At 32.5% G+C, this 19,201-nt stretch overlaps 1 protein-coding gene across 8 annotated transcripts in view; it reads right to left on the reverse strand.

Moving 5' to 3' along the window:
- Positions 1–19,201, reverse strand: part of LOC131848550 (trafficking kinesin-binding protein milt) — a 42,725-nt gene that overhangs the window by 21,913 nt on the left and 1,611 nt on the right. The window contains exons 1-4 of one of the 8 annotated variants that reach the window (XM_059198452.1): positions 17,378–17,490; positions 14,479–14,666; positions 11,298–11,402; positions 3,050–3,154 (exon numbers count right to left, since the gene is read on the reverse strand). In XM_059198452.1, the coding sequence (XP_059054435.1) occupies positions 3,050–3,154; positions 11,298–11,402; positions 14,479–14,563 (295 nt within the window). In that variant the 5' untranslated portion in view covers positions 14,564–14,666; positions 17,378–17,490. The other 7 variants (XM_059198451.1, XM_059198454.1, XM_059198453.1 and 4 more) reach the window with 7 other exon arrangements.

Below are 19,201 nucleotides of genomic sequence, written 5' to 3' on the forward strand. Positions count from 1 at the left end.
ATTGGAACACATGAACGGTAATATCAATAACTTGTTTTCAGACAAAGATCTGCAACAACCCTCGCTTTGTTTCTCCGGGATGAGTTGTGGCACTTACAATTGTAATCTTAAAAACTTCAATGGCGTCACTATTGTACTAATCTACAATCTTGTATAATGTTTGCTTTATGTTATTAACAAAGTGATGTTGAGTATTCAATATTCAACATTATTGTGAGCACGGATAGTCTCAAGATACGTAGGTCACAGGTTAAATATACATTCATTATACACGTAATGGGACACTTAAGAACTTTTGTACTCTTAAATATAACATACATTATTTGCCTAAAGTAAGTAAGCAGGTACCACAGAATGCACAATAGTACACAATTTAGTTTATGAAAAAATACATATTTATTGTTAAGTACTCTTCTACAGACAATGCTGCCGACGAGAAAAAAAGCTAATAAGAATACATGTACATGAGCAAAATAATAAGAATTACGAGTGGTTATAATAATAAACTATTATAGCCAGTAGTTAATTGAAGACTATGATGTATTAACAAACATAGCTTAAAACATAATAATTTAATAAAAGTAGTAGTAGCAGCAGTTACAACGCTAGGTACATAAGTTCTACACAAGTAAAAACTGCAAATCTGAAAAGCAATATCTTCTAGAAAAATCAAGTAATAGTTTCTGTAATTAATACTCAATAATTGTATGGTAAGTACAAAGATAATAACGAACGTAATAATTATATTCTCACGGTCAAGATAACAGATCTGGCTCACAGCTGTTGCGCGATGCGGCGCCGCGTCACCGTCGCAACGCGTCTCTCTTCGCCCAAGCCACCCCCTAATCGATACACCGATTTTACACCCTATTCGATTCTATACCAACACACGTGCTTTTTATAGTAAGTATATATATTTAGATAACTTAACACTAGTAGATACGAGGAATGCATTATACTATCTTACATAATTAGAAGCACTTGATCGATATTTTAATTGTTGGAATAATGAGCGCGATGGTATACTTTTGGCAGCGGATCAGGACACGTGCGGTATGGACGAGTGTGCTTTGAGTTGGGTGCAGCGCTGCACCTCTGCTAAGTTTAGCACGGACCGCCGGCAGTGGGTGCGCGAATGCGTTGCGTGCGGCGACGGGCGGTCGGGCGCGGTGTCTCGGTATCGATTTGTACTGAAGGAGCACGCGTGTCGCGTGGCTACCGGCGCGGCGCGACCGATACTGGCCGTCTGCATTTCGCGCAAGCGCCTTGCCCACCTCTTTAGACTAGAGAATATACCCATAACATTTTGCCTACCTTGCTTTATTCATATTAAATAATATTTAAATTACCACTTCGTATTCGTATAATACATAAATTTAAATACCAAATACATTAAAATATTTATATAATTATTTAATCATCTATCAAACTTGAATTGCCTGAATATTCATAATATTACACTTTTCTATTCGTAATTAATAATTATGAACCGGTCAAAACAAGATGGTGACCGTTGCTTGTTGTGAAGTATCGTAGACATTAATGAAACTAGCTAATCATTATAGGTCAAAGTTGTAAGACAAACATAATGTGATAAATTAATAATTTGTCTGATAGGCACATATCTTGCGAAATGCTTCAGTGTAGTTAATGTGGATACTGATTGCAAATTTGCAACAGCTGCTCATTGTCCGTAGTGTACACTTGTGTAACATTTAAATAACAATACGGACAATACCATAAGCGTATATAGTAGTAAGTCATATATATTAGGCACATTGATTGAAGTAGAAAAAGTATAATCCATCACATTTAAAATAAGTATTGTTGCTAAGTAACAGTTTGTGTGTAACGTGCAACTGCAATCGGAACGAAATAAATTATATTTACAACTGTATACGTAATCCACTGAATATCTCTATCAGGGGGCGGTATAGGTCCAACAGAAATTGTTAGTATTTTAACAGATTTAATTTTGGATATGTTTTTTGCTAGTAGTTCTATTGTTTACTCTTCTGTATATTGTTTTATATTATGTATGTTATTTAAATGTAGAGATGTAGAATGTCTTAAATGTAATGGATTAAGGGACCGTATTAGGCACATTGATTGAAGTAGAAAAAGTATAATCCATCACATTTAAAATAAGTATTGTTGCTAAGTAACAGTTTGTGTGTAACGTGCAACTGCAATCGGAACGAAATAAATTATATTTACAACTGTATAAGTAATCCACTGAATATCTCTATCAATATACAGTGCAGAACGTCAATGAAAAATATTGTTTTTATTTTTTATTTTTATCCCCAGGATGCCGTAAAAGGCGATTAGGGGAACGGAATACAATAATATATATATATATATACAAGAAAAAGTTACAAGGGACTACAACATATGAAATAAATGAAATAAAACCAAGCAGCATTTAAATAGACACTTCGTATTGTATTTTAATTATGTCTAACATTGGGATGTAAGCAACTAATTATAAGTATTTAGGAACGTATAAGATCTCATCTTAATACGGAATATGATCTATACATTTAATTAGCAGACTAATAAAAGTAGCAATAATTAATTGAATGAACTCGTTTTATAGTGAATTTCCAACTTATACACTGAACTATATCTGTACAGTATATATTAAAAGATCTTGTATATATTTTTAGTGAATATAACTTATTATAATGATTTATTTTATTAAATTTACTATAATGATTTATTTGTTTAAACGAATACCGTCTAATATTAAACATCACCAATTCACACAAATCTCAATAGTCAGTACGTACCGTGATCTCTACATATTAATTCACTTCAATTTCCGTTAATAAGGAAAAATATTGACACTAATAAAAGACAAGCGTGTAAAGAAGCAAAGTTGCTGGCTGCACAATGAACTCCCCACAACAGATGCATTCCGTGTACTCCATATAACATGTATTCAATACATACATTAATGATTCGATTGGCCAGTACAACGATGAATGAAATAGTAATTCTATTTATAACACTATAAAAATAATATGCGTCTACAATTAGTACTCACGAAAGTAATTCAGCGTCTCCCTGATCTGGTCAGGCGTTAGTGCAAGATCGTCCGAACTCAAGGGTAGCGCTGGCGATGGAATAAACCAGTCTTGATTCTCGTACCCTGAAACATAAAGATGCTTATTTCAAGTTAAACGCTTTACACAAATATAGCTAGCTGATACAGATATGTTCAACAAACATCGTTTGTAGTTCAACAAAGAGGAATTGTTAATAAAAACAATTTATTAGGGGCCCGGGCTGGATGATTGATGTCACGGGACGTGTGTGCTGAATGTGCGTGCTGAATCATATCCAGCAAATTCCACAACCGCAAGCGTAGAACACTCAATTCGGCAACACACTGTATTTGCACACTAAATTGCTCCTTTAGATTCAACCAAAGTTGATACTTGATCAACAGAAAATAAACGATTCAAGACTTACAATATTACTTTATTTATAAAATGCACAGTAACTATTTTATATAATTATATATAATATCATACCTAATACTTGGAATATTATCAAACATACATGTAGGTACATGCTCGTGACTCATGACGTAGTCAACGACGATGGATATAAAATATATCACTTAAACCTATTACCAGGGTCAAAGACATTGTAATTTAATGTAGAATACTAGATTCTACAATAGGAATTTACGTAGTATACAATAGTCTCTTAGATCTTTTCATTTAAATCTAAGAAATTTCACAAATCTGTACATGTTATTAGTACTGACTATAATGGGTTTCCCTATCCTAGCAGTACTATAATTTTAGCAACACAGACAAAATTAGCATTGCACCAAACAACACAGGAATAAGCACCCCTTTTAAAAGGTATCTTCAGAATATAAGATTAGATAGCGTTACATACATAAAAATATGGTAGTATTTTTTTTATAAGTTGTTGTATAGATTTGGCCTAAGGTATTGACCCTGCTAAAGACATTGCCTAGTGCATCTAGCTGACAGATGGAATGCATGAGACTGGTTGGGGACGCATACGGCGCATAGTGGTCGCCGGACGATGACTCGAGCGATGAGACACCATTATTTATAGCGTCTCCGAGCACCGGCGCCGGAAACCGCGCCTCGCACACTTATTGGGACGGAACAAGGTACACACATTTATAAATACTTAATTATTGTTTCAATTGACTGAATCTAAATAAATACACATTACTTGTATGTAAACTATATAGAATTTATAAAGGTATTATTTTCAAGTACCATTTTTAATAGGATTTTTTAGAATATTATCATTTACTTGACGACCTTTCAAAAAGCATTGTTATTCACTGCATACAGCTGATAAATGTATGCGTACGAGTCACATAGTATCTGCCTTTTTCGGTAAACTTTGTCTATACTCCAAAATACTAACTTAATAATGTTATTGACAAGGTCGCACATTGTCAGAAAGGTTCAATCAAATCAGCTTTCGGTGGGCGGCATCTAGTAGACATGTAACATAATTCATCGAAAACGCACATTGCCAGAAATAATCTAACAAAAATTCTCTGATATTCTGAGTATGTGTGGGGTCTAGTAAGAACTGAGGATATAGTTCATCGTGATAACGATGAGGTTATATAATCATACGATGTCATCAACAACAATAAGTCATAAACAGAGACCGCAGTCGAGAGACTGTTCCATTAACGAAATAATGTTTTTTATACACTTGTTTCACTATAATTATGAAGGTCATACACGCTACGGTTGGACAAACTTTACTTATTATGTAACAATAGACAAGAGCAATGGTAAATGTAAATAGAGCACAGACCTTTTAAAATTTATAATGCTTCAAGTATAATAAATGTGATTGATAATTATTTTTTTTACTAATAGATAGCTATGCGTGTTGTGACATACTACAAAGTACAAGCTTTCATTACATATACCCATGAAATATACAAAGAAACAAAATTATGAAATGTCACACGAACATACAAATATTACACTAGCTTATTAATACGAAAATATTGTCAAAAATTTACATACATACGTGAGTTTAACTAATAAGCAGCAAGTGTAAATAATGCAACTGAGAAACGCAAATAATCAAATTTTAGGGCCACTGAGAACTAACTATGGAAGAAAACTTGTATATTTTCATATGCACACAGATAAATTCCCCAAAGACATTAAAGAATCTCAATCAGTAATTACTTTTAAAAATATATTTAAACAACATATAATGAACAGCTTTCTTATATATAATACCAGTAAAATCACCGAAAAATACATAGCTATAAATATACATATGTATATGTTATGCATTTTATAATGGTTTTGTTTTTATTTATAATATTCAAAATGAATAAGAAAAATAATGTAACTAACAAGCTATATCTAGATTGGTACATGCATATGTGTATAAACCCGCTAGCGCTAAGGCCATCTACATATGTTTGGTCATCTAAGCCAATAAATAAATATTATTATTTATGCGGGTACTTGCTGCAGATTTCATTATAAATCTATACATATAAATAAAATTGGAGTGTCTGTTTGTAATATTGAAATAACCGTTTTTTACTACATGCATGTGAATATAAATACGGTACATACACCAAAATAACATTTTTTACAATTTTTGTCTGCCTGTCTGTCTGTCGGTCTGTTTGTTCCGGCTAATCACTGAAATGACTGGACCGATTTTGACGGGACTTTTTTTGGCAGGTAGCTGATGTAATAAGGTGTAACTTAAGCTACTTTTATTTCAGAAAACATATTTTATTTTAGAAAAATAAAGTTAACTTTTACGCGGACGAAGTCGCGGAAACAGCTAGTATATAATATAGGTGTTATTTAATTTTTTCACTTATATTTCATTTTGTATAAGTCAATATTTTTAGTTATCGTGTTTAGTGGAATTATTTGTAATTCTCAATGGGAATAAATATCTAAAACCTTTATTGGAGGCTACATACTTAAATATCATTCATGGTAGAAGCATGAGGGTTAAATATAAAAAAAAATTAAAAGAATATTTATTAGCCATCTTACTGTAAAAATATTTACATGCATATATGAATTACTTAATTGGTTTTTTCACTTTGCTTTTTCCATTTCTCTAATGTTATCTTCACTTTCTTTTAAATTCTTTTCTAATTACTGATTGATTTTTCCGAAATCACTGGTCTATATTGTTAACTGTGTATCTCGATTTTAAGAAGAAGAAGAGTCATCACATTTCTTTTCACCACTCACTGATTCACAAGTTTTTGTTCCGAGTAGATAGAGATTAGATATGACGAGTACGCAGCGCAAATTGTTCCATTTGTGAATCAGTTAATTCAATGTTCTTACTTATTTCGTCCATTTTGATTACCATATATTTGAAACCTTCTTCTAACTTCACATCCATAGATTTAGTCATAATAGTAGGTAATAAGATATTTCTTTGTGATAATTAGAAAATGAATATAGATATAGTAGAATTTTATTTTTTAATGCACAGTCAGCAATTTACAGCATTACACACAGCACAGATCAGTGTAGCTTCTGCAACTTTTAGACTATAGCTCACTCACTGTCAATTTATGTCAAATATTTATGTTAGCTCACATAGATACTCTCATTTCTAATAATAATAATATTGACAGGCAAATTTACAGAAGTCATTTTCACAAAGTATTTCGTTCGTATTAAATACGCAGCACACATTTCACAGAATTTACCACTTTTTACACATCTAAAATAGGTCGAGTCTGTAGAGGAGATACTACTTTCCTGCTGTGACCATTAAGTAAAAATTTAAATGTGTCAATTGTATGAGTACAATAACATTTTAACTTAGTGCAAAATAAGTTAAAATGCAATGGCATTATCAATAAATAGACAACCCTAAAAAACAGGTTACGAAAGACACAATACGACCTAAAAAGCTATGAACCTTAACAAATATAATATTGCCAACAAACTATATAGGTTTTTAATTTTACTTTGTGTATATTTTAATGTAATAACTGTATGTTGTTGTTGTTGTATATATGCATATAGCTTGTTTAAGATGTATGTGGTATTATTCTTAATGTTACACTTTTAAGCTGTTTAAAATAAAGAAATGTATATAAAGTAGTATGTGTATCTATGCCTATGCGAGTTTGATGTGTATGTACCCATTTCTTAACAATTTTTATTAGAATTTCTTTATGTTTAGAAACAATATACAAAACATAGAACCTAGGTATAAAAAGGATTTTGACTCCTTGTTGACACCAGCATTTTTATTTATTACTAGTTGTTCCCGCGACTTTGTCCGTGTGGAATTTAACTTTATTTTTCTAAAATAAAATTAGCCTAAGTTACTTCTTATTACATCAGCTACGTGCCAATAAAAGTCCCGTCAAAATCGGTCCAGCCATTTCATAGATTAGTCGGAAAAAACAGGCAGACAGACAAAAATTGTAAAAAATGTTATTTTGGTGTACGTATTTATATTCATATGCATGTACTTAGTAAAAAACGGTTATAAACAGACACTCCAGTTTTATTTATATGTATAGATAAAAGTGCTGGTATGAACAAGCTGCTAATTCAGTCATCCCCGAAACATATTAGTCAGATAATATGATACGTTTATTGGTATAAACGTATAAACACTAACGGATATGAGAAATCAATATCACTAATACTATTACATCAAAATGTATTAATCACTAGTGTGATGTACTTCATTGCTAGAAATGTCAGGTCGTCTTACTCAAGGACACTCTGAAAACTATAAATTGTTGATTCCGGGTAAATCATGAAGGGTAAAGTGAAAAGTCACTAGTGCCCAGCTATAGCATAGGTACATGCATTTTTCAGGCGAAATCATAATTTCATCATGAAAGCCTAAAAAAATCTAATCTAATAGCATATAAAAAGAAATCTAGACCTACATGTACTAGTAGAGAGATTCACTATTAAAATTTAATTAAAACTGTGAGCGTTTGAATTCTAATATTGAATTTCTCTCTTACTCGTGCAATTAGATCTACATTTCTTTCGCCGATTCGGTCTTGATAGTTGACATTTGCATATACATACATATCTCGCAACAGATCGTGTTGAACTTTTCGTTTATTAAAAGTCACGAGTTCACGTGAGCGTACTTAGGTATAACTATCTAGTTAGTCCCACATTACACTAAAAGAGCGTCATATACTACTTTGATTTATAGAGCTCAAAGGCCATGAGTTCGAATCTGACACAAATATTATTGCTATTCAATTTTTTATTTATAAGAAACTTTGTAGTGATAGAAAGTCTGATCAAAGCAAATTAACCCGATATATAATATTTTGGTTTTGTGTAGTATTGCATATTCAAATATTGTTCATTGACGTGAGCATATCAAGTGTTACACTCACCATAACGTCGACAAATGATAATGCCTCTAATTATAATGTATAAGTTGTAGATTATGCTCATGCACTAGCCGTGGTCAGTTCGTGACCACGGCTAGTGCAACCTAGTGGAAACGTCGAGAGAGATAAATACCTTTATTTGCCATAAAATTATTCGTGTTATAACCCGGTTAATAATTTAAATAATGTATATTAAACACGAAAGTATATTAATGTATATTAAAATAAAATGTAGATATCAATGAGTAGATGTTACCTGCGAATTAGTCTGCTTGAAAATGCCCCTTTTTTTAGATAAAAATTAGAATATGTACTCTTGCTGATACAATGTATCATATCAAATTTCCGTAATATTCCTTCAACAGTTTAAGCGCGAAAACGTTGTTACCTTGTTACGACTAAATGGCTACACAAAAGCACAGACAGATACCCTTTTGACTTTGTAATATCAAAATAATCCTTGTCATAATAGAAAGTATGACGTTATCATACTCGTATAATAAGCATATATTGTGCATAGAATTATTACATTTAAAAAAAGACTCTCTTCACAAAATATAGGAGACTGAAAAAACAGACCACGTTCTACTTCATGTGAGCATTGACCTGCTATAATTTACAACTGGCTGAAAAGAAAATTGGAACAATTATTCCAGCTAAAAATTTGAACTATTTATATACCAAATAAATTATATTATCACGTATGTTTATGATTTTATTTATGCTTTAAAAGATTTTCCCAGACTTCAAATAGAATCTTCTGATAGCGGTTATACATCTGAGTGTATAGCTATACGCTCAAAAACTATACAGATTTTTTTCAACATTTCCACACAGATTTTGGTAACTGTATAGTTTACCGTGTTCGTGCTATTTTGGAACAACTTCTTAAATTAGATTCCATTACTGTTTATCTTATCCAAAATAAATAAAAGATATTTTTTACGCGAGTCAAAACCACTGTGGCCAACCATGCAAGTAGGGCGTCGGGTCGTCGCAATTTATATATAGGAAGTGAAAAAATGTTGAAGTATGAAAATAGCATTCCATTCTTTACAGATTCATGATCTTAAATCCTATTCTTGCTATTGTCTATTGATATAATTGTATTTATATCTTTATTGACGTAAATATACTGAGTAAACGATATAATAATACATTAATGGAGTATTATAAAAATTATAATGCTAATACACTTAATATTGGCTGTGAATGATGATGAATAACATTGTCTCATGGTGATGTTAAAATTACTGCAGCATATGGATATATACTTTAAGGGGGTCTTCCTATGTGATGGGTTGAAATAATCGATTTTTTTTTTTTCATAAATTGCTCCCTTAACATGTCTAGAATACGGTAGTAAAGCGATTTTAGAAAATTCGAAGTCGTTTTAAAGATACAGCAGGTAAAAGAAAGAGCGGTTCGGAGCGGTGAGTTGGCAGTTAGAGACCGGGCCTATTGTGTACCGTCGGCTTTATACCTGGCCTCCCTTTTATTAATATATTTGTTTATACAAGTTTAGACACGTTTCTACAGACTTAAACAGAAATTAAGGAATAGGAGAAAAAGGAGCAGGTAAACTTACTGATAAAGTTATCCAAGAAATTACAAAATTCTACGGATTAGCAATTCGACGCCATCCAGATTCGCTTGAAGATATGAGAAAGGAAGTTTGGGCAACGTACTATCACAAATGTTCTTCTGATGAAAACCCTCAGCATCAATTTTGTCCAGAAGGCGAAGACAGTTGGTGTAAATGGCGTAAGGCTGAAGCTAATAATGAACTGGACCAATTTCATCACGATAAACCACCTCTAATTCCGCAAGTCCAAGAAGCTATCAAACCGGTTTTCGAAGATTTATCGAAAGACGAATTATTAATTCGTTGTTTAGGAGCAGAGACACAAAACAATAACGAATCTTTGAATTCTTTGATTTGGACTTTCGCTCCTAAACATCTTCATTCTGGTCCCAAAGTTGTTGAAATTGCTAGCTACTTAGCAGTTATTATCTTTAATGAAGGTTTTCAAGGTATTTTAAAAGTTATGTCGATTATGGGATGCCCTGTTGGTCGTGAAGCCCAAGCGTATGTTGAGAAACGGGATGAAAAGCGAATCTTACGCTCTGAGCGGCGCGTAAGTGATGTCGTTAAACAAGCCAGGATTGACTCAAGAGCTGAACAATCTGCTTTAAAAGAGTTTCACGAGGAAGAGGAAGGAATACTCTATGGACCAGGCATCGCCGATTGAGAGTAAGTTGATATTTTAATAGTTTTTAACGGACTTGAAACTTTAAACGCGTTTTTCTCAAAACTGTGTTTTTCAAACTTTCCTCCATTGTATCTCAGAAACGGCTGGACCGAATTACTTGAAATTTACAGGGCACACTCAATATATGTAAACGCATGGAATGAACTATTATCAATCGAAAATTTTCAAAACTTCGATTTTTTTATAGCAAAAAACAAAAAAAAACGCCTAATTTGCAACTTTTATTTCAAATGTCTATCAAAAATCCAATTTTTTTTATATTCATTTGATTATAGGTCATTCCGTGCTTTTAAGCCTACAAATTAAAACGCCGTTTTTTTTTTTTTTTTCAGATAAGCCGATCAGCCGGAATCGTGGAGGAAGTGGGAGCTCTTTTTTTCGAGGCGGGGGTGTTCAGAGCGCTGTAACTCTAGTTTGACTGAATATTTTTAGCTGAAATTTTATATTTATACTGTCCAAATATGTGTTAATAAATGATAAAAAACTTGAAGCTCTAAATATTTACTGGTCGTAGAAAAAAAATCCTAAAATATCCCTAAAAAACAGGCCGTCACATAGGAAGACCCCCTTAAACCATTTTGGATCACTAGAAAAATTTAATAGATAACTATTATAATTACCTCCAAACTGCGTAAGACTGTCGGCTCTCAGGCGATATTTTGGTATATGTTCTTGTAGCAGACTAACAATTTCTACCTCGGGCACCTCCTCGCTATTGCACACCTCTGTCGGCAAAAGAAACACTACATTAATATAAATAAATTTTATTATTAGGTAAGTACAACAAGAAATATCTTTTAAACTTTCTAAGTACAATCATAGAACCTTGCTATAAATATTCGTTGGAAAGCAACAAGAGTGTAATGTCGTGACTAGTGAACTTGAACGCAATGCAGGTATTTAACTGTATAGTGTATAAACACTGTGTCTACATTCCGTATATAGTAAGAGAGGCGAGACAGCAGACAGAATCAATAGCTTCCTCGCGATCCTTGCCCGACGGCGGGTGACTGCGCCATCTGCAGGGCATGCACCCCGACAATTTTCGTGCTCTACACACTATGAAAACTTACTATCAACATGTCATATGCAGAAATGCCAACCATATAAGGATCCTCGTACAAAGACGAGATATTTGGCCTTCGGTACGTGGACGATTTCGTTTTGTAAAATTTTGTACGAGATTCTGCCCTATGAAAATCAGTCAAAATATGTTGATGGCCTTAACTCGTGGTAACAAAATTAAGTTAATAAACGATATTTTATTCAAATTTTGATTTTAGTACTTAGATACATAAGTGTAAGGTTGTCATGTGTGTGTCTAGTTAATTCTGTATCAATAGTTCACACTTGTAAAATTGTTCATATACGCTTAAACATTTTGTTGTACTTAAATTGTGCAGGATCTAAAAACGTCAGTGACGCAGTCTATAATAATAATTATGTATAATGTTATCAGTAAATTTTGATTTGGATAAAATAATATGCGATGTCGCTAATTATTATAAATATGTGACGTAACTAGTGACGCTGTTTTAGTCGATCATCGACAATTACGTGAGATGTAGATGGAGAACGCAATTAGGGTAGACGTAGTTAATCCTTCTTATAATTATGTATGTATGATGTTTTTAGAAGTCATATCCTCCACTCTATGCAACCAATAAGGCAGCAAGTACATTAAATTGATAATTCAATTACGTAATTACATCAACAGAAAGTTCCACTGAATGAAATAAAAGTTATTATCAAGACTGGAACGATCAATATTGTTGATAAGGATGCGCGAATTTATATTTCAATAGTGGATTACGTGAGCCAAGAGACGTTTAGTCAATAGCATTGTAAGACAATCGGTGGCCAATCAAGAGACAAGAGAAAATAGAAAGATGCGCAAATACTCAAAGCAGTCCTCTACACAATATTATTTTTATATATCCGTTGGACTATTTCCAAATTCATTTTAAATAATTACGTACTTATATTACTGTAATACTATGTAAGTATAATACCAACAGAAATTATATTTGACGAATTACGAAATTACGATATTGTAAGAAAAGTACTCGTAATTTATGAGGTTATATGAATGTAGAGAAAGCAAAGGAGAAATGAATAAAATGCATTTGGCGCCCATATACAAAATATATGCATGCCTACCTCAATGAAAGACGGGAGTCATATGACATGATGTATATAGTATAAATATAGTGATAAATACATTACATGAATTCTATACATGCATAGAAGTAACCTACTCAGTTTAGTGACTTACTATACTTATAAGAAACAATTAGGTTCCCCAAATATTGTTTCGTTGTAATCAATGTAGAGCAGTTTGTAAAATTGTTGTGATTATTTAATATTAATCACAATAATATCTTGTTTTTAATATTGTGAGTTGTATAATTATATTTATTATACTCCGTAACAAAATAGAACAGAAAATGTCAGGTTCACACATTACCTATCCATATTGAGGCATACGATAACAGTAATCAGTTGGGCCGCATGCTGGTTTGCGACCATAGTAGTATAAAAAAACCTAAAGCTATGCTCGTAAAGAAGTCTTCACCGAAACAATTTAAAGTACAAACAAACATGAATTTATTGTTTCCCATTTCCTATATTTCAATCCAAATCTACTAAACCATTATCAATTATTCTCCCAAACATTGTATTTTGGCACTAACAATTACTATAGTACACGTAGTTAACTGATGTGATGACCAATAAGTTCGAGCAGCAGATAAAAACGTGCATATCTGTCACTGACTGGTAGATATATTAGCGACACAGAAATTACTGAAACGGAAGCATAATACGTTCCCTTATTCATTAGAAGTAGCAACTTTTATTAATCTTTCATTCCAAAGTGCAGTTCATATCTATAGGCCATTACAACTTTCTACCAAGTGGAACATTAAGGTGTTTAGCGTTCCCAATCATAAAATATGTAAAGTAACGTTAGTTGTAATTCACCCTCTTTACTCTCTACCCATCTGTGTAGCGACGGTGTATGAATACAATATGTCACCATCTTCATTGCCAGGACGTGGTAAAAAGCGACTACGGAAATACATCACAGATAAATTGGTATGATAAAAACCTAAGTAAACACTTAGAAAAAAATAAGTAGATTATGGTGTAACATAAAGTAAGCTAGATCCTTCTCTTAAGAAAGCCGTCTCAAGCAAATAAACTTTAATGGATTGATAATTATGATTATGACTCTTCACGTATTAATAGTTATGCCCGAGTGATGGTGAACGTTTTGCAGAATCCCATGAACACTCTCAAATCTAAACAAAGCATGCCATATGCGGCCACATGTAAAACCGCAATGAGTATCCCCCACGTAGCTCTGACAGTTATATTGAAACTCTAGAAACATGTCATAACAATACTGTTACAAAAAGTACCAAAAAAACGTATCCAAATAACGATTCTGGCAGCAATTTAACTTAATACCTACAGAAAAAGTTCAAAATCGTGATAGAGAATCTATTTCTCTCCAGATTATAATACTAACGCTAAAGACAAAATCCTATATAATATAATTATCTATACCTTTGAAAATATCGTAAATACTATAGCACTTCGTTATACTAATGTTCGTGTTAAACCTAAGGATATCTCAGAGTTCAAGGTTCCGTATCCCAGTATCATGATAATCCATTGAACCGCTTAGTAGAGAAAACGAAGTAATCTTTAAAATTGTTACTCTCATATTTATAATATTAGTATGGACTACTATGATATTTTTTGATGAATAGCTTTTTATAACCACGCCGGACTTACCATCGTTCCAAGCCAGCAGCAAGTCCTGGCGTTGTTCGCGGAAAGTCTCCCGTCGCCGCGGGCGCGTTCGTTTTTTCTCGTTCATCCTCTCAAATTTTACAATATAAAACTGAACCTTCACCGGTAAACCGCCACAGATAAAAAGTCACATCACAACAAATATATAAACATAACACTTTCACCTAGACCTGTGTACGTGCACAAGCAATGAACTCGTAATAACAAACGGTGTAATGTCAAATGATAAAGGTAGATAAATACTAAACGTCATATATTATAATCGATAAGAAACGGTCTTTGTCAGTGGCGAACATCGCGATCTCTCTCTATGGCGATTATACATTTGACACTAACACAGAGTAAAAGAATGATGTATCGTCCATCTCGCAGTACTCCAAATACTTGGTCGACGTCTTGAAATTATCACATTCTATGCTTTCTACAAAGGAATATTTATATATTTATTTCATAAAGCAGTCTTACATTAGTGAATTTAGCAAAGGCCCAGACGGGATTAGTACACTGATAGTAGGTAAATGTCCGTTTGTGGTTATAGATATAGCTATTCAAATTGCGTCAGATACTTTGCTTTTTTTACTGTAGTTAATGCAAACACTTTATGCTATCGTATTTACGTAACTGATTCATATATACTTTTTAAGATCTACAGATATGTATGCAAAAATGGAACATTTCATAGTAATTTTACTGCTTACATTTAGTATCGATGATCTTAAAATAAAATAAACATGATAGGTACCTACTCCCAGAAGTCAATACCGTATTATAATAAACTAGAAAGTACTATAAAGACAATGTATACATTAGAGTAGGATAATATGATGAGTACATATATGATACTCAATTCATGGCCTACTTAGAAACTTTAACAAAAATATGCACTAGATTAACATTTTTTTACATAACATTAAATTTTTATTCAATTTAAAAGTAACTACTAGTATTATAGAGCGTAGAGGCCTATTTGTTTTTTAAACCTCATAAAAAAAAAATAAACTTAAACCGTAAACCCATAATATTGGCCATGAGTTAGATTCTGACCAACAAAAAAAAAATGAATGTCAGTTTATATTTCTGATTAACTCTCCAGTGACGGAATCAAACTAATACAGCAGATAGAATAAGAGACAAGTAGAGCTCGGCCCCTGCCACATTAGTTTCAAATATTCTTAGCAAAAGGCAACAGTGCATCTCACTACCCTATCCATAGTATAGCAGTCGTGAAAGTATATTTATTTGTAGAAAATTAAATAAAGAAATAACAATATATACAATATTATGTATCTACCAAAACTTTAGTAATGTAATAACAAGAGATTTTTTTTTCTGTAGGTAGATAACCATAATTAGATAATTTTGTTATAAACTAAGTAATCATAGAAGTTATCTGTGTATGCTATTGTCAGATCAAATAAATATTATTAGACCCTTTTTAAAACACAGATTATCAGAGAGTCCTATGAACCACAGATAACGCAGCGGGACATTGATAGTTTTTTTTTTTATTAAAAGCTAATCTAAATATTTAACCAATGTTTGCTCAGATTATCACCTAAACTGTCTATTTATTGAGCGTCGACTAAGAAATTATCACGTACCATAACGTTTGGGCTTTCGTTTTGTCAAACGACTGTAAATAGAAGCAGCACGAGGCCACACGCACTGTTCGCCAGCGGAGATGGTACGGTCGTCGCACTCGTTCGAATAACCAATAAAAATAAGGATGTCGTCAATATGTTGGCATCGCTACCATAGCAGGGTCACCTCCGGGCTTGCCCTGCTATGGAATGCCACCGTTAGATGGCGAATATTGTGACGTAATTATCCGTGACCTTGCACTGACGCGCCGCCAACAATTGGGAATTTTACTAGATTGTAAATTGGAACGTTTGATAATATCTACGTTTTAAGTTACATAACAGTGCAGCGCGTAGAACTTTATTCACACGTAGCATATACACCAATTACTTTGTTCCGGAGATCCAAAGATCTGTTCACAACTTTTAATAGTAAAAATGATTATAATTTCTACACATTACAATCATTTCAAGTCAAGTTACTAATCAGTAATAGTCAATATTAATTCGTTACATAATACCTAAGTCACGACTATAGATTATACCAAATGAATAGTGTTCATAGTTTCTTGTTATGTCAGTCACAAAACCTGCTCCACTTTCGCTTCTGTTTACGTTTCCAACTTGTCTTCTCTTGTTACTATTAAAACAGACGTTAACAAAATCACAATCAGTTGATAAGGAATATATCATAAGGAAACAAAGGTGTTTAAATGTTATTACAAATGAAAAAAATTAATAAGTATGCGAATGTACACAATTTTGATAAGTCACTCAATTTTAGTTCTCCACATACAAAATTAAGATTCATGGACCGTAAAATAAGTGGGTTAGTTAGTAAGAATAGGAACCTAGTAAGTAGTTGATTATGTATGTGTACCCAGAACCACAATTGCAACATTATAGTGTTAAGTACATAATTATTCTATTGTAATATGATAATCGGTGCAGAATTAAAAAGTATTACCACCATTTTATTATATTAAAGTTTACAAGAAAAAAATTGTATGTAAATAGGTATCGGTACATTTATGTAGCAAGCCCGACTAGCATATTCCATAAAATATATAGGATGCAATACCTTTCATTGCTTAGTCTTGTAATTGATGGTTGTTCCAAACTGGACCTTGCCAAATAAATAATCACTATTAATTACATTACATCGTATAAGAATTCAACTTATATAAGAATTTGGTAGTTTGTTTTCTATATACATATAATTGTAGGTAATCTACCAGACATTCATTGATAACAGAATTATGTAATAATGTGTGGTTATTTTCTTAAATCTTAACTAATACCAAAATAAGGACAAGATCAACGAGAGGATATGACAGTAAACATAAAGACAATGAGGCCGTGTGCGTGACGTGCGCGTGGTCAGGGGAGTCTCGCAAACGACTTTTAACCGGCGGACGCGCGGCGGAATACTGCTCGCAACTCGCATGCGCCGCCCGCCCGCCCAGAATAACCACCAACTTCGCGCGCAACCAATCACGTGGCATCACGATAATTTCTCTCCATTCATGAATACTACAATTTTATCTTCTCTATCATCATTGTTCAGGATACATAGTATTTTATGTTACTCCATTAGTTTATTACATATCATCAAAACATAGAGTCACTAAAACATATTTTTTCTCTTTTGATCCTAATTCAGACATTCAATTTATCATACAATTAACAATTGTCGTTCTCAGAATTCAAATATATCTCCTCAAATATTCGTTATATCGTTTTGAAACTTCTTAGTCACATGATTCTCGCACAGAGCTACGAAGACTCATCTCTATTACTTTTTTTATTACGTTATCTAATTTTCTAAATTCTCACAATCTACAAGCATAAGCTATCTTAATATTAATAATTTATGAATCTACTCATATTAACGATATAATCATAGTTTTGTAATAACAAATTATTCTATATCATATTTAAGATATACTTTTATAAAAATGCAACTGACTTTCTTCAATTAATTATCATCCTTGTATTCATTACTCACTTTCATAAAAATTTATGTGCATTATATGCATGGATAGAGAGTCGTATGGATGTCGTTGTAATTAAAATTTATTGTATTACCAAGGTCCTAAAGAGACAATATTTGTTCAGTTTTTACAATATATAATGTTGTGTAGCTGTACATGTGTATTTTTTGGTCAAGGCAAAATATTAATGGGGTAAATGAGGTATGCATCAGAATTTGTGTAGGCCTATACGGTTTTAGTCTACCACTGTACCTTCGGCCTATAAACGTAAATAAATACGTAATCATTACGATTAATTTACTCCTTACGATTAATGCTAACGAAAATTAACAAAGAAATGGTAGCGAAACCCCTCTATTCACTTCTTTCCTTGCTCTTCTATGGATTCGATAAATATTCACTATATAACAAAACCAAAACATAATTCTATTTCTATTCTATTCTAAAAAAAGATAAATCAACATATATCTAGACTACTATTAATGCTAGATAGGGAAAAATAAGTACAATAATGGCCCGCTGTCTATTAAACAAACAGTATGGCCTCGAAAAAGCACTTAAATCCTCGATCTATATTGAGGAATTAAGTGTTTTTCGACCTATCTGTATAGGTATGTCGTTCGGAGAAGTCTGCAATTATATATTATGTATTCTGTGACTACGATAAATGATAATCAACAGTAAACATCTAGTCAATAAGATTTCTCAATTTCCATAAACTATGTATTTTAATTCTTAAATATTCACATCCAATGACTTATAATTGTATATAAGTCATTGGATGTGAATATTTAAGAATACATATGTGAGATAAACAAAGGAGAATCTGATGTCATTATTCTTGAAGATAAGTTTATTAGAATCGCTTGTATGAATAACTACATACTTATTTTATAAAGAGGAAACCAGTAAAGTGCAACCGGACTTGCACACCGAAGGTGCGATGTCTACACAATACATTTACATACGTACATACATTTGTAACCATCAATTGGTTTCTGTGTTTCTCCGTGTATATATATTATATGTAGTATATATTTAAATCAATCCACCACAAGCTCGTCTGAGTTTGGGACTAGATGACGCTGCAAAATTTATTGTTTGTCCATTTCATATACTCTCCTATCACAT

This window comes from Achroia grisella, unplaced genomic scaffold (genome assembly GCF_030625045.1).
Source record: "Achroia grisella isolate CSIRO2021 unplaced genomic scaffold, CSIRO_AGI_Agris_v1 utg558, whole genome shotgun sequence".
Taxonomy (NCBI): Eukaryota; Metazoa; Arthropoda; class Insecta; order Lepidoptera; family Pyralidae; genus Achroia; species Achroia grisella.